This window comes from Somniosus microcephalus, chromosome 2 (assembly GCF_052327205.1).
Source record: "Somniosus microcephalus isolate GS21.2 chromosome 2, FLI_Smic_1.0, whole genome shotgun sequence".
In the NCBI taxonomy this organism is placed as follows: Eukaryota; Metazoa; Chordata; class Chondrichthyes; order Squaliformes; family Somniosidae; genus Somniosus; species Somniosus microcephalus.
This window is the reverse complement of record NC_140988.1, coordinates 127,309,929-127,327,481: the sequence shown is the minus strand read 5'-3', so window position 1 is coordinate 127,327,481 and position 17,553 is coordinate 127,309,929. Positions and strand designations below refer to the sequence as shown.

General features: G+C 44.5%; 1 protein-coding gene across 2 annotated transcripts in view; it reads right to left on the bottom strand.

Moving 5' to 3' along the window:
- ap1ar (adaptor related protein complex 1 associated regulatory protein) overlaps window positions 1-17,553 on the bottom strand; it is a 161,925-nt gene that overhangs the window by 69,227 nt on the left and 75,145 nt on the right. For both annotated transcript variants that reach the window (XM_085962222.1, XM_085962221.1), the window contains one exon: window positions 7,369-7,445. In XM_085962222.1, coding sequence (XP_085818348.1) covers window positions 7,369-7,445 — 77 coding nt within the window. The remainder of the gene's footprint in view (window positions 1-7,368; window positions 7,446-17,553) is intronic.

The following is a 17,553-nucleotide window of genomic DNA, read 5'->3' as shown; positions in this document are numbered from 1 at the left end:
GATCCCCTGCATGCGAGAGTTTTGTCCCCTCTGTTACCCTTGTGGATGGTCACCCACTTCCCTCTTTCTATATTAGGAGCCCTAAATGGTCCAGCACTGTCTCTTGGATGACCACATTCTGGGAAGTATAATCCAGAAACCCTCATCCTCTCTGGTGCTGTGGAGTGTGACCAATTGGTGCTGAGCCCAGAGATCCTCTGCTCCAGAGACTCAATTTTCCAACTCTTAGTGCAGGTGTGTGTCCTTGGAAAGAGTGTAGATTCTTGATGGTCCACATATTGCACTTCGCACATAGCACTGCCATCCCTTTGTATCCAACTTAAAAATATATAGATTGTGTTAACCTGAACTCCCACTAGCACCAAACTTCCAGAAGAATCAAACTCTGCTTACTCACTTCACAGGAGTATTATTTATGGGAAAAAAGCCTGCTGTCCAAATGCACCTCAAAGACTAAATTTCACACCCTTCTCTCCTTTCACACTCCTCTGACGTCTCGCAGCTCGAGACCGTAGTTATATCCTCAATTATCTTTACAGTTAGGGATGCTGGCGATGCGAGTTGTGTCAGTCGGCTCCCAGGGGAGATGGGTTTACTTTGGGGGTGCAGACCCTTTATCAGAACTGGCGGGGGCCCGAGCCCATACTGTTGATCTGTTTTGTCTCTGCTCATGACTGGCAGGCCCACTTTGTTTTGCAATTTTTGTTCTAATTCCAGACCTGCAGCATCTGTACTTGCTCTTTTCCCCAGTCTTTCCCTATTTTCGCAAAGTTCTCATCTTGTTAGTTTGTGTGTGCCTCTTTTCATGTCTTCGCGCCCTCCAATGTTTTCATTCTTCTGCCCTTTTTATGTCTCTGCATTATCTCAATGATGACGTTCGATATCATTTAATAGTCATCTGTTAAGCAGATTGCAAGTCATTCAATCCAGTTAACCATTTCTATGCTTGGCATATCTGTTCATTCGCTCCATCTCCCCTCCCCCATTTCTCCAAGATTTGACTTTCCAGCATTTGCAGGTTTTTCTTACATTTAACAATGTAGACAAGTTTATGGCTGGATGTAATCAGAGAGTGGAGGAATGGTGCAACTTGAGTACATTTTGAAAATGTGGATTTAAAAATTAAACTTGAAGTATTCAAGCATTAGCCAAATTTTAAACATCGCTCATGTAAGCCGAAGGTCCAACAACTGACTTTAAAAATGTGTTAGCTATTCAGAAGAACAACCTATTTATTTTTAGCACCACCTATGGCCCTAAATCTGGCAGGCTATTGAATAGCGAGAGACCATTCAAATTAAGTTGGCAATACTTGTTTGATGACCAATTTGAACACAAGTAAAAAGAAAGTGGGGGAAGGGTCGTAAAAGATAGTGTCACTACTCCATTTACACGTGGCTAATATTTTGTGTCAATATATCATACAATATTAACTAATTAGCTTCCATAGTCAGCATTGGCTCAGTGGTAGCACTTTTGTCTGAGGGATCAGGTCATTCTGTCTTCACAAAGGAGGACACAAAACCTCCCAGAGATGTCGGGTTACATAGGGTCTAATGAGAGGGAGGAACGGAATGAAATCAGTATTTGTAGGGAAATGGTGTTAGGGAAATTGACGGGATTGAAAGCCGATAAATCCCCAGGGTCTGATAATCTACATCCTAGGGTACTTAAGGAAGTGGCCCTAGAAATAGTAGATGCATTGCTGGTATTCTTCCAAAATTCAATAGACTCTGGAACAGTTCCCATGGATTGGAGGGTAGCTAATGTTACCCCACTGTTCAAAAAAGGTGGTAGAGAGAAAACGGGGAATTACAGACTGGTAAGCCTGACATCGGTAGTGGGGAAAATGCTAGAGTCCATTATAAAAGATGTAATAGCAGAACACTTGGAAAACAGTGACAGGATCGGACAAAGTCAACATGGATTTACAAAAGGTAAATCGTGCTTGACTAATCTACTGGAATTTTTTGAGGATGTAACTGGTAGAATAGATAAGGGAGAACCAGTGGATGTGCTGTATTTGAACTTTCAGAAGGCTTTCGATAAGGTCCCACATAAGAGATTAGCGTGTAAAGTTAAGGCACATGGGATTGGGGGCAAGGTACTGACTTGGATAGAGAACTGGTTGGCACACAGGAAGCAAAGAGTTGGAATAAACGGGTCTTTTTCCGATTGGCAGGCAGTGACTAGTGGGGTACCGTAGGGATCGGTCCTTGGACCCCAGCTATTCACAATACAAGAAACTTTCTGTTATCCGGCACGGACGGGACCGACGTCGTGTCGGTTCATCAACAATTCCGGATAACCGAACGCTATAGTAAAAGATACGGAGCTCAGAGCTTCGTATAAAATAACAAACCCTAACAATCGGCACAAGTTGCAAGCGTCTCTGTAGCTTAGCAACAGCTCCAGCTACACCCTTGCACAGCAACAAATGGGAGTAAAAAAAATAAAAGTTACCTGAACCTACTCCTGAATTTTGCCGGTTAACCGATATTTCCGGTTATTTAGGGGCCAGTTAATCGAAAGTTTCCTATATATATATTAATGATCTAGACGAGGGAACTAGATGTAATACAGGTAGACTATCCTTTATCCGAAAACCTCGGGACCAGCAGAGTTTCGGATAAAGGGGAATTTCGGATTTCGGAAGGTGGGTCGGCGGGGGTCCGCGGGGGGTCGTGCGCACGACTTACGCTGACGCTCAGCGTAAGTCAATCGGGGTCGGGGCCGGCGGGGTACGCGGGGGGGGGTCGGCGGTTGTCGGGGTCGGCGGTTGTCGGGGGGTCGTGCGCACGACTTACCCTTTATCCGAACTTCCGCAACCGGAACCCTCTAAAAACCGAAGGTTTTTTCGTTCAGCGTAAGTCGTACGCACGACGTACGCTGAACGAAAAAACCTTTGGTTTTTAGAGGGTTTCGGTTTTCGGAAGTCCGGATAAAGGGTAGTCTACCTGTATCTCCAAGTTTGCAGACGACACAAAGCTGGGTGGGCGTGTGTGTTGTGAGGAGGATGCCGAGAAACTCCAGTATGATTTAGACAGGTTGGGTGATTGGGCAGATGCATGGCAGATGCCGTATAATGTGGATAAATGCGAGGTTCTCCACTTTGGTGGCAAAAACAGGAAGGCAGATTATTATCTGAACGGCAATAGATTGGGAGAAGGGGAAGTGCAACGAGACCTGGGTGTCCTTGTGCACCAGTCGCTAAGGTAAGCATGCAGGTGCAGCAGGCGGTTAAGGCGGCAAATGGTATGTTGGCCTTCGTAGCGAGAGAGTTTGAGTACAGAAACAAGGATGTCTTGCTGCAGTTGTACAGGGCCTTGGTGAGACTACACCTTGAGTACTGTGTGCAGTTTTGGTCGCCTTATCTGAGGAAGGATGTTCTTGCCATGGAGGGAGTGCAGCGAAGATTCACCAGACTGATACCTGGGATGGCAGGAATGACGTATGAGGAGAGATTGAGTCGATTAGGCTTATATTTGCTAGAGTTTAGAAGAATGAGAGGGGATCTCATTGAAACTTATAAAATTCTAACAGGACTAGACAGACTAGAAGCATGAAGGATGTTCCCGATGGCAGTGGAGTCCAGAACCAGGGGTCACAGTCTAAGGATAAGGGGTAAGCCATTTAGGACAGAGATGAGGAGGAATTTCTTCACCCAGAGAGTGGTGAACCTGTGGAATTCTCTACCACAGAAGACAGTTGAGGCCAATTCATTAAATATATTCAAGAAGGAGTTAGATATATTTCTTAAGGCTAAAGAGATCAAGGGATATGGGGAGAAGGCAGGGACAGGGTACTGAGTTTGGATGATCAGCCATGATCTCATTGAATGGCGGAGCACGCTCGAGGGGCCGAATTCTTATGTTATGTCTGGTTTCAAGCCTCAATCTAGGCTGACACTCCAGTGCAGTACTGAGGGAGTGCTGCCCTCTCAGGTGGATGTAAAAGATCCCATGCCACTATTCGAAGAGGAGCAGGGGATTTCTTGCCAGCATTTATCTGTCAACCAACATTATTAAAACAGATTAGCTAGTCATTTATCTCGTTGCTGCTTCTGGGATTTTGCTATGCGCAAAGTATTTGCCACATTTCCCTACATCGCAACACTAAGTACTATGCTTTCCAAAATATCCAAAGTTTAAGGAGGCTTCCAATCATGCATGCAGTTATAAATTGTTGACCTTCACTGTGATGGGCTTTTCAAATTCATGCATCTTACTTCCCCTACTTGCACTGCTTCAGTTGACATCTGGGCAGCTCCTTATGCCATGCTTTGTTAAGGACTCCACTGCATCTACAATCAAATCACTAAACTACTGCTAGAAACCACATTTTACCCTTTACCATTTCAAACCCAAAAATGCATTGGAACTGTACTAATAAGCAGCTCTCCAGTTCAAGGGATAATGGTGTTTAAATCTATTGTATTGGTTTAAAAGATTTCGGACAGTTTAGCACCCATTTAACTGATGTATGCAACAGTCTAAATTATTTATGGTACTGCATAAATATCGTAGAACTGCTTAATTTGTACACAAATAATTTTGGAGACAGTTTTTCTCCACATATATCTGCCATAAAATTCACGCATTGAGTTTTGAAACAGCACTATACAATTAGAAAAATGTCACGGTTGTCAAGGTCCTGTAAAATCTGGTAATGTGTTCAAGTCATCTCCAAGACTGCCTGATCCTGGCTACAACAACTTGTACACATATACCACTTTTAACAGAGGAAAAGTGCTACAGAGAGGGGGAAAAAATAAGTTATGCAAGTTAGGGGAATTAACTAAAGGTATGGTCCAAGAGGTACGTGTTGAGGATGTTTCTGAAAATGCAGAGAGTTACAGCAAAGCAGAGGGATTCAGGGAGAAAATTCTAGAGGCATGGTAGCTATAGGGTCAGCCACTAATATCGGAATGGAGGGGATGGGGTGGAGGAAGGAGAAGGAGGCATGTAGACCAGAATCAGAATAGCAAAGGCTGAAAGCTGGGATGTAGAGCTGGAGGAGGTTCCAGTGAGGCCATGGAAGGATTTGCAAACCAAGATTCTGAAATCAGTGTACTGGGCTGCAAAAAGCCGATGGAGATCAGTGAGCAGACGTAGTATGGGTTAGAATGCAGTTGGGGAGCTGGAGTATATGTAGAGTGAAGCTTGAGATTAAAGCATACAAAGTCTGGTGTGGAAGTGTCAAAGGTATGGATAAGAGTTTCAGTGGCAGTGTGGGTGAGTTAAGGACAGAAGTGGGCTGTATTGTCGAGCTGGAAATAGCTGGTACTGTTGATAGGATGTGGGATTTGAAACTTAGCTCAGCATTAATCAACGTTGACCACTGTTGGGTTCAACATCAGTGAACAGGTGGGAAGAGGGATTGAATTGGAAGAGGTGCTGCATAACTTTTGGTCGAAACCTAACAAGATGGTTTTGCTCTTTAATTTAATTTTAAGCTGCAGAAATCTGAGTCAATAATGACTTGATGTTAAATATGAGATCAGACTGCATAGCAACAATTGTGGAGTTGAGGATGGTAGAAGAGAAATAAAGTTGGCTTCCATTAGCATACAGATGGAAGCTGATCAATGAACAGTGTTGCCAAGTGGCACCATGTAGATGTGGAAGAGGGGCCAAGGATGGAGCCTTGGGGTAGCCTAAAAGTAACTGTGGGTATGGCAGAAGAGGTGACTGCAGGAGATGGGTTGGCTACATTGAACAAGTGTGACTGGAACCATGAGAAGGTGATACCATGAAGATGGCGTTTTGGAGGATCGAAGGCTGCAGAAAGGTCAAGGAAGATGAAGATGGATAAGATAAGAACATAAGAAATAGGAGGAGTAGTAGGCCATACGGCCCCTCGAGCCTGCTCCACGATTCAATAAAATCATGGCTGATCATCGACCTCAACTCCACTTTTTTGCCCGATCTCCATATCCCTTGATTCCCCTGGAGTCCAAAAATTTACCTATCTCAACCTTGAATATACTCAAAGACTCAGCATTCACAGCCCTCTGGGACAGAGAATTCCAAAGACTCACAACCCTCTGAGTGAAGAAATTTCTCCTCATCTCAGTCTTAAACGGCCTACCCCTTATCCTGAGACTATGCCCCCTAGTTCTAGACACGTCAACCAGGAGAAACAACCTCTCAGCATCTACCCTGTCAATCCTCTTCAGAATCTTGTATGTTTCAATGAGATCACCTCTCATTCTTCTAAACTCCAGAGAGTATAGGCCCATTCTACACACTCTCTCATCATAGGACAGCCCTCTCATCCCAGGAATCACTCGTGAACCTTTGTTGCACCGCCTCCAAGGCAAGTATATCCTTCCTTAGATAGTGCATCATGGTCACAATCATACAGGAGATCACTGGTGATTTTGACAAAGGCATTCTTGGTGTTGCAGCTGGTACATAAACAGTGGTGGGAGAGATAGGCATGGTGATGGATGGCAATTATGTGTTTGAGAACCTTGAAGAGGGAGATTAGAGATTGGTGGTATTTGGAACGGACAGAAGAATCTAGGGTGAACATTTTAAGGATGTAGTTAGTTAATGACAGCAGGTTGCAGGTGAAGAAGACATTTTGTGAGAAAGGCAAGTTGACACACTGGCAAAAATGGTTAAAACTGTATTTCAACAAATCCATGAAGCTGGAACCCCTCCTGTCAAGCAGGTGCTGTTAGAACTAAATACACCCAAAGTGGGATTTTAGATGGCTAAACATGCTGTTGAGCATGGGGAGATAAAAACATTGCATTGGTGCGAAACAAAAAGATAAGAGAGTACTGTTTGGACTAACTGCAATCCTTGCACAGATCCAGTAATTCTGCCACACACCCTGGAATCAAAACAATGCCATCTTCCCCCCTACTTCTAATTGAAGAATTAGCAGTTCAGCTGAAAAAGATCAAAAGTCTGTGTATTGAAGGTGCTGTAATGAATCAAGAGTAGCCACCTCCAAGTTCCTGTCCAAGTCACACACCATCCTGACTTAGACCCATCTAACTGTTTCATCATGGCTAGGTCAATATCCTGGATTTCCCTTCCTAACACCATTATGGGAGCACTTTCATCATAAGGGCTTCATCAGATAAAGGAGCAGGCCCCCAACATCTTCTCAGGGCAATGAGGGATGGGCAATAAATGCAGCCTTGCCTGTGTCATCCACATTCCAAGAACAATGAAAAAAAAACATTTAATGGTTGAACTGGTTTTGTTGATTGGCCCATAATCTAGCACAATGACCCCACCAGCATGTTCAACTACAGACAGCCAAAATAGTGATTTATGCGTTTTCAAATATATCTGTGGCAAATAGCATTTGGGAGAAAGTGGGCCCTTATTTTCTAATAAGCAAACTTACTGTATTGGTTCCTGAAAGCTTCAGATTGAGATTTTGCATGCTGTAGATATGATTCAAAGTCTTCTTCCCCTGTCTCTCTGCACAAAACAGGGTGGAAAAATAAAACAATCCATTTAGTCATGTGCACTGTCAGTTTATAGACATGTAGAGCTGATTTTATGAATGTGTGCTCCCATTGGGGAGCCATGTCAGTCTCAAATGCAAATCAGGAAATCACAGGCATGTTCCCCATGATTAAAATCAATGGACAGAAAAATATGAGAGCGTGCCTGATTTTCTGATGCACCTTCCTGGACAGCAATGCTCCCTGCAAGGTGTATGTATTTGTAAAATTGACCTGTATTGTTCAGTTGAAGATGTGTTGTTGATAAAGACTTATAAATTCCATATGTAGGCTGCAGAATTCAGTCTTCCAATGCACTGACAACCAGGTGCAGTGTAATATTTAAATAAAACTTATATTACACTTTGTCACAATCATAATATTACAGATACATTCCCAATTTTACCTGGGAATACACTGGCAACCAGGACAATAAGGTGAGCTTTAACAAGATGATTAATACTACTAAAAATGATCTCAAATTAATACTGAGTTGAGTTTATTACTTTAAAAAGTTAGGCAAGATGGCGTTACCATGCTGGATTTTCTATGTGGTGAGTAGGAGCAGATTTCCTGACCAGAGGTAATCTCTGCTGCTTGACAATTATTTTATTTTCTGCTCTAGGGAGTAAACACACTGAAATCTGTAAACATCTGTCAAATTGTACTTACTTGTCCTGGCACACGTTTTCACATTGGAAGGCTAGGTAAGGATATTCACATGACACAGATGTTCACCGTTTTCTTTGAAAGATTTTCTTGCTTTCTTTGGGCCTCAAATATTCGTATTGGGCATCTGAAGGGAAGTTGGGGGTCAGCACTTTGTGGAAATTGGGTCAAGAGAGCAGAAGGTGGATCTCATGGATGAAGGTGGATTTCATGGATGAAGGTGGATTTCATGGATGAGATAAGCTTAAAGAGGGCACAAGGGGGAGAGGGGAGATGGGAGAGAAACTAGAGAGATGAGGGTTGAGGGCTGGGCAGAAGAACTTGGGGGATGTTTGAATTGGCGGCTAAGGGTAAGAGAAGCAGCCGAGCCAACGGAATGGATGGTTGTTACCTTGGTGACAAGACATTCATGAGCTCCTCACATTTGTTGTTCGAGGTGTGAGTGGAGGGGGCAAGGGGATAGTGTTTAAGGAAGCAGTTGGTGGACGGAAAAAGTTAATTAGGCATTGGATCATAGTTCACTTGATATCCCCTCTTCATGAAGTCACAGTGGAAGCTCCCCAGGTAGGAGAGTTTTATTTTAAATGGATATTATCTGTATTTTGACAGTATCAACAGTAAAATCCATCCAAAGCAATCTTAAAAGCCAAGCCGAGCAGTTCTAATTTTTCTTGGGAGACTGATCATTGGGACAATTTTCAGGTATCTCAGGCTGGTTTTCATGCACGAGACTTGATAGCAAGTGTCAGCAGATTATTTGATCATAGAAATTTACAGCACAGGAGGCCATTCGGACAATCGTGTCTGTGCCAGCTGAAAATGAGCTATCCAGCCTAATCCCAATTTCCAGGTCTTGGTCCATAGCCTTGGAGGTTACGACTCCAAGTGTATCTCCAAGTACTTTTTAAATGTGATGCGGGTTTCTGCCTCTACCATCCTTTCAGACAGTGTGTTCCAGACTCCCACCACCCTCGGTGAAAAAAATTCTCAACTCCCCTCTAATCCTTCTACCAATTACTTTAAATCTATGCTCCCTAGCTATTGACCTCTCTGCTAAGGGAAATAGGTCCTTCCTATCCTCTCTATCTAGGCCCCTCATAATTTTAAACACCTCAATTAAATCTCCACTCAGCCTCCTCTGTTCCAAAGAAAACGACCCCAGCTTATCCAATCTTTCCTCAGATAAAATTCTTCAGTCCTGGCACTCACTAATGCAATCACATCATTCTTGTAAGGTGTACACAGTATTCTAGCTGTGGCCTAACTGGTGTTTTATACAGTTCCAGCATAACCTCCCTGCTCTTCTATTCTATGCCTTGGCCAATAAAGGAAAGTATCCCATATGCCTTATTAACCGCCTTATCTACCTGTCCTGCTACCTTCAGGGATCTGTGGACATGCACTCCAAGATCCCTCGGTTCTGCTACACGTCTCAGTATCCTACCATTTATTGTGTATTCCCTTGCCTTGTTAGCCCTCCCCAAATGCATTACCTCACACTTCTCCGGATTGAGTTCCATTTGCCACTTGTCTGCCACTGATCAGTCCATTGATATTTTCCTGCAGTCTAAAGCTTTCTTCCTCATTCTCAACCAGTGTGTCAATTTTTGTATCATCTGCAAACTTCTTAAATGTAAGGGGCATGATTAAGTCTAAATCATTGATATATATCACAAAAAGCAGGGGACCTAGTACGGAGCCTTGCTGAGCCATGGAGGACTTTATATCCAAGCTTGATTTTATCCACACTTGATATCAACACGCATGTATTTTTCAATAAGGTAATTGGATATCCATCAGCAAAGAAAAGCAACAACTTCCTTAAGTGCCTTATTATTGGAACTGGAAATCAGGAAATGGCAGAATTACTAAATAGCTACTTTGCATTGATCTTCACAGTAAAGGATGAGGATAAAGACCAGAGATACAAAGAAAACTAAAAAATAAATCAAGGAGAGGCACTAACTAGATGCAATACAAGTTTTAAAAAATGGTAATGGAGAAACTAATGAGATTAAAGATAGACAAACCTCCAGGACCTGATGGTTTCCATCCCATTAAGGGTATTAAAAGAAATAGGTGAGGAGATTGTTGATGCATTATTCAGTATCTTCCAAAACTCCCTCGATTTAGGAATCGTCTCCTTGGATGAGTAAAATGCCAATGTCACGCCATTATTTAAGAAAGGTAGGAGATATAAACTAGGAAATTAGATGCCCATTAGTCTAATGTCAGTTGTAGAGAAGTTACTAGAATCTGTTGTTCGGGACAGAGTGACTAAGCATTTGGACAAATATGAGCTGATTGGAGAGAGCTAGCATGGATTTGTAAAGGGCAAGTCATGTCTAACAAACCTAGTTGAATTTTTTGAGGAGGTAACAAACATGGTAGATAAGGGAGCAGCTATGGATGTTAGTTATATGGACTTCCAGAAGGCATTCAGCAACATTCCACAAAAGAGACTGTTAACAAAAATGAAAGCACATGGAATGGGAAGCAACCTATTAGCTTGGTTAGGAGGTAGGAGACAGAGTAGGGATAATGGGTATCTACTCACATTGGCAGGATATGACTAGTGGTGTCCCCCCAGGGATTTGTACTGGGGCCTCGGTTTTTCACTATATGTATAAATGACTTTGATGAAGGAAGAGAGAGCCATATATCCAAGTCTGCTGACGACACCAAGTTTGGTGGCGCAGTAAATAGTGTAGATAAGAACAGAAAGTTGCAAAGGGACATTGATAGATTAAATGAGTGGGCAAAACTGTGGCAGATGGAGTTCAATGCAAGAAAGCGTGAGGTCATCCACTTTGGACACAAGAAAGATAGATCAGAATATTTTCAAAATGGTCAGAAGTTAGGAACTGTGGTTGAGCAGACAGATTTAGGGCCCAAGTACAGAAATCACTAAAAGCTAGTGGACAAGTACAAAAAATAATTAAAAAGGCTGCACAGATTAAAACAGAGTGTACTTAAACAGAGTGTTTTATTTGGAAAGAGTGGGAATTCGGAGAGGAGGGGGAAGGAGTTGCTGCTTTTTGCCTACACTACTTGCGTTAAAGGTAGATAGTTAGGGCCAGATTTTCAGGGTGCCGTGAGGCAGGCTTTTAGGCGTGTGGGGGGGCAAAAATCCCAAATTTGGGGGTCCCGACACCATCTTGCCCAAAACCTGCCTCCACGCAAGTTTCAGAGGAGGCGCCGCACTGGGACCCGCCGACCCGAGGCAGGAAGGGATTAGTGCCAATTAACTGCCTGTTAACAGGTAGTTAACAGGCAGTTTTTAGCCTAATCCCTATTTTGAGGGGTGTCGTGTGGGATTTCCGACGGCTCCAAACCACGGCAGGTTAGAGCAGGCGGGCCGTCGGGTTGAAGGAGTTGGAGGGGTCGCGATGTCGGGTGCATGAGTGCAAAGGTAAGTGTGTTTGGTGTGTCTAAAGTGTATAAAGAAGTTTTACTTACCTGTACTTACCTTCACAGCCTTTCTTCCTCTAGGCTGCGGGAGTCCATCACTCAGCCGGAACTGAAAGCCGAACGGCTGTGATCTGTCAAAAGTGACAGCCTTCAGCTTTCAGTGTCGGTGACAGTTCTAACTGAGTCTGCGCAGAAGGACTCAGGTTAGAAGTCAGACTGTCAGTGTTTGACAGCTTCAAACAGCTGTGAAACACTGATATTTCATCTGTCAAAAACTCTTGACAGATGAAATTTCAGTCTGTGACGTCACCTGTTGCCGGGTGGCCCTTAATTGGCCTGCTGAGCGGGCTCAACAAGGGCAATCAAGGGAAAATAGTGTCGATTGGCCGGACGTCGATGGAGGCGGGACTAAAACCCAAAAGTTGTAGTCCCACCTCCTTCCCGACAGCTTAATGAAAATCCAGCCCTTAATTTCAGTACCCAAAACTTAATCTAGATCAAGTAAGTAGTCAAGCAACTAAACTGTAAACTAAGTTACCTAATTACGAATTTAATTAAATGTAATTAAATAAAACAAGGTTATATAGGGATGGCAGTGCAGGTGGTATACCGCAACTGCAGCACGTGGGAGTTTGTGGAGAGCATTTTGATCCCGGACAATCACGTGCCTGCATCTTGAGGAACTTCAGCTCCGAGTTGTTGAGCTGGAGTCTGAGGTGCAGACATTGCGGGGCATCAGGGATGGGGAGAGTTACCTGGACACTTTGATCCAGGAGGCAGTCACACCCCTTAGGTTAGGTAGTGGTACAGGTGCAGGTCTGGTTAGTGGTCAGGGACAGGAGGGCGTGACTGCAACTCAGGCAGGTAAGGGGACCCCAGGTGCAGTGCTGGAGGAGCCTCAGCCTTTGCCCTTCTCCAACAGGTATATGAGGTTCTTGCTGCCTGTGTGGATGAGGGAAAAGCCTGTAGGATGGATGAGCAAGCTGACCATGGCGCAGAAGGGTCTAGCAAGAAATTGAAACTGAAAGAAATTAGTATTAGTAAAAAGAATAGTACTGGAAAAATTAGTGGGATCGAAAGCTGATAAATCCCCTGGACCTGATGGCCTGCAGCCTAGGGTTTTGAAAGAGGTGGCTATAGAGATAGTGGATGCATTGGTTGTCATTTTCCAAAATTCCATAGATTCTAGAACAGTTCCCGCATATTGGAAGGTAGCAAATGTAACTCCACTATTTAAGAAAGGAGGGAGAGAAAATGGGGAACTACAGGCCAGTTAGCCTGACATCAGGGAAAATGCTGGAATCCATTATTAACGTGGTAACAGGACACTTAGGGGGAAAAATTGAGTCGTGTCCCCTTTGGGGCACTAACTTCGTTGGGGCTCTACTTTTAGCGCCCTGAAAAAATTAGCACCCCTGCGGCCAAAATTGAATGGTAGTGCCCCAAGAGGGAAGCGGGGTGCTACTGAAAGCGCTCCGCCTCCCTCTTGGGTCGCTGCGAGGGAATATCACGGCGCTACGTGCTGCAGCGCCACGCTCTGCGGCATGTGGCGCCCCGGTACTGCAGGCCTTCCTGTAATAATTTTCTTCTTAAAGGGGAGGGGCCTGGCGCTGTGCGTCCTAGCGCCCAGCTGGGCCACCAGTGATCGGGAGTGCCGGCAAATGAGCCCGACACTCAAGAGGAGTGCCGGGCTCACGGAGAGCAGCCGGCACCACGTGGGGGGTCATCACAGGGGCAGAGGACGGCAACGGGAGCAGGTGTTGGCAGGCGGCCAGCAACAAAAATGGCCGCCCGCCAACTCCCCTTTAACTAGCGCCTCCCCGGCTGCAGGTAGACTCCCCTGACCCCGTTGGACATAGCGTCTGGCGGTAAGTTGGGGGGCCCCACCGAAAATCACGGCCGGGGCACAAGCGGGGTGCTGCGCATAGCGATGGTGTCAGCGCCACGGGGCGCTAATGGTTACCACCGCCGCCGTTAACCTTCCGCTGAATTTCGTGGGAGGTGCTGGCAGCGCCGCGTCGGGTGCTAGTTGCTTTGCACCCCATTAGCGCCCTACAGGAGGCGCAAAGCAAAAGTCGGCAGGTGTTTCAGCGGCAGAGCAGGGCTACAAAAGGCTCCCGAGACCAGGTAATGCCTCACAGCGTCGGCGGGAATTTCAGCGGCAGCAGCGGGGCTATAAAAGGCTCCAGAGACCAGGTAAGGTTTACCAGTCTCCAAACTCAGAACACAGAGGGAAGGAGAGAGGTAAAAAGAAATTGAAGTGTGACGTCACCAGAAAGCAGGTAAGTGATTGGTTGGTGAGTATTTGTCTCTTTTTAAGCTTAAACTCTGGTTTAGAGTTTCTAAGGTGCGATATTCATCATCTAGAATCGGGGCAGTGGGTATTTAAAAATAATATTAATAAATTTAATTAATTACATAGAATGGGAGATCAGGTGATGTGTTGCTGCTGCAATATGTGGGAGCTGGTGGACACCAATGATGATCACGGTGATCACATTTGCAGTAAGTGTTGGCTGCTCGAGGAATTCCGGCTCCGTGTTGATGAGCTGGAGTCCGAGCTTCAAACACTGAGACACATCAGGGAGGGGGAAGAGTTACCTGGACTCTGTGTTCCAGGAAGTAGTCACACCAATTAGATTAATTAATTCAGATGCAGTCCGTGGCCAGGGTCAGGATGGTGTGACTAGAAGTGAGGCAGGTACGGGGATCCAGGAGGTAGTGTTGGAGGAGCCGCAGCCCTTGCTCTTGTCCAACAGGTTTGAGGCTCTTACTCCCTGTGAGGATGGGAACGGGGACTGCGGGGAGGATGAGCAACCTGGCCACAGCACCGTGGAGCGGGGAGCCATTCAAGTCGGGGGAGTTAAAAGAAATGTTGTAGTGGTAGGGGATAGTATCGTTAGGGGGATAGATAGGGTTCTTTGCAGCCGAGAGCGAGAGTCCCGAAGGCTGTGTTGCCTGCCCGGTGCCAGGGTTAAGGGCATCTCCTCTGGGCTGGAGAGAAACTTGGAGTGGGAGGGGGAGGATCCAGTTGTCGTGGTCCATGTTGGTACCAACGACATAGATAGGACAAGGAAAGAGGTTCTGCTGAGGGAGTTTGAGCAGCTAGGGGCCAAATTAAAAAGCAGAACCACAAGGGTAATAATCTCTGGATTACTACCTGAGCCACGTGCAAATTTGGCTAGGGTAAATAAAATTAGAGAGTTAAATGCGTGGCTCAAAGACTGGTGTGGGAAAAATGGGTTTTGCTTCTTGGGACACTGGCATCAGTACTGGGACAAGAGAGAGCTGTTCCGTTGGGACGGACTTCACTTGGCCAGTGCTGGGACTAGAGTCCTGGCGAATCGAATAACTAGGGCTGTAGAGAGGGCTTTAAACTAATTAGTGGGGGGGAGGTTTTAAGAGAGCGAAAAATAAAAATGACAGCGGAGAAGGCAATAGAGCAAGGTAGCAGTGGGGGAATTAAAAACCAGAGCATGTCAGGAAGGGACAGAATGTATAATGGTAAAATAGTAAAGGGGGTAAAAGCAGGAATAAATTGTCACAAAACATATTTGAAAGTTCTTTATCTGAATGCACGTAGCATTCGTAACAAAATAGACGAGTTGACAGTACAAATAACTACACATGGGTATGATCTGGTGGCCATTACGGAAACATGGCTGCAAGATGATCATGACTGGGAACTAAACATACAAGGGTATTTGACAATTAGGAAGGACAGACAGGAAGGAAAGGGAGGTGGGGTTGCTATGTTAATCAAGGATGGAATCACTGCAATAGTCAGAAATGATATTGGGTCAAAGGATCAGGATAGTGAAACAGTTTGGGTGGAGATAAGGAATAATAAGGGGAAAAAGTCACTAGTGGGCGTAGTCTATAGGCCTAACAGTTGCAACTCTGTTGGTCGGTGTATAAATCAGGAAATAGTTGGGGCTTGTAATAAGGGAACAGCTATAATCATGGGGGATTTTACTTTCATATTGACTGGACTAATCAAATTGGGCATGGCAGCCTTGAGGAAGAGTTCAGAGTGTATTAGGGATGGGTTCCTTGAGCAGTATGTAACTGAACCAACCAGGGGGCAGGCAATCTTAGATCTGGTCCTGTGTAATGAGACAGGATTAATAAAAAATGTCCTAGTAAAGGATCCCCTTGGAATGAGTGACCATAATATGGTTGAATTCCAAATTCAGTTTGAGGGCGAGAGAGTTGGATCTCAAACTAGCGTACTGAGCTTAAATAAAGGAGACTATGAAGGTATGAGAGTAGAATTGACTAAAGTGGACTGGGAAAACAGATTAAAGTGTAAGACGGTACAAGAGCAGTGGTCTACATTCAAGGAGATATTTCACATCTTTCAAGAAAAATATATTCCACTGAGGAAAAAGGGGAGTAAAAGAAAAGACAGCCATCCGTGGCTTAGTAAAGTAATAAAGGACAGTATCCGACTGAAAACAAGGGCATATAAAGTAGCCAAATCTAGTGGGAGGATAGAAGATTGGGAAGCATTTAAAAGCCAGCAAACAATAACTAAAAGATTAATTAAGAAAGGGAAGATAGATTATGAAAGTAAACTAGCAAAAAATATAAAAACAGATAGCAAGAGTTTCTACAGCTATATAAAAAGAAAAAGGGTGGCTAAAGTGAACGTTGGTCCCTTAGAGGATGGGACCAGGAAACTAGTGGTGGGGAACATGGAGATGGCAAAGACGCTGAACAAATATTTTGTATCAGTCTTTACAGTAGAGGACACTAAAAATATCCCAACACTGAACAAACAGGGGGCAATGGGGGGGGGGGGGGGGGCGGAGGAGGAGCTAATCACGATTAAAATCACTAAGGAGATGGTACTCGGTAAAATAATGGGACTGAAGGCAGATAAATCCCCCGGACCTGATGGCCTACATCCTAGGGTCTTGAGAGAAGTGGCGGTAGGGATTGTGGATGCATTGGTGATTATTTTCCAAAACTCCCTGGACTCAGGAAAGGTCCCAGCAGATTGGAAAACTGCTAATGTAACACCCTTATTTAAGAAGGGAAGTAGACAAAAAGCCGGAAACTATAGACCAGTTAGCCTAACATCTGTGGTTGGCAAAATGTTGGAGTCCATTATTAAGGAAACAGTAACAGAGCATTTGGATAAACATAATTTAATAGGACAGAGTCAGCATGGTTTTATGAAGGGGAAGTCATGTTTGACAAATTTGCTCGAATTCTTTGATGACGTAACATACAGGGTGGATAGAGAGGAACCAGTGGATGTAGTGTATTTGGACTTCCAAAAGGCATTTGACAAGGTTCCACACAAAAGATTACTGATCAAGATAAAAAAATCACAGGATTGGGGGTAATATACTGGCATGGGTGGAAGATTGGCTATCTAACAGAAAACAAAGTTGGGATAAATGGTTCATTCTCAGGTTGGCAATCAGTAACCAGTGGTGTTCCGCAGGGGTCAGTGCTGGGACCCCAACTCTTTTCAATCTATATTAACGATTTGGAGGAAGGGACCGAGTGCAACATATCCAAGTTTGCCGATGATACAAAGATGGGAGGGAAAACAGTGAGTGAGGAGGGCATAAAAAAACCTGCAAAAGGACATAGACAGGCTAAGTGAGTGAGCAGAGATTTGGCAGATGCAATATAATGTTGGAAAGTGTGAGGTTATGCACTTTGGCAGAAAAAATCAAAGAGCAAGTTATTATCTAAATGGAGAGAAACTGCAAAGTGCTACAGTACAAAGGGATCTGGGGGTCCTGGTGCATGAAACATAAAAAGTTAGTGTGCAGGTGCAGCAGGTGATCAGGAAGGCCAATGGAATCTTGGCTTTTATTGCAAGGGGGATGGAGTATAAAAACAGGGAAGTCTTGCTTCAGTTATACAGGGTATTGGTGAGGCCACACCTGGAATACTGCGTGCAGTTTTGGTTTCCATATTTAAGAAAAGATATACTTGCTCTCGAGGCGGTTCAGAGAAGGTTCACTCGGTTGATTCCGGAG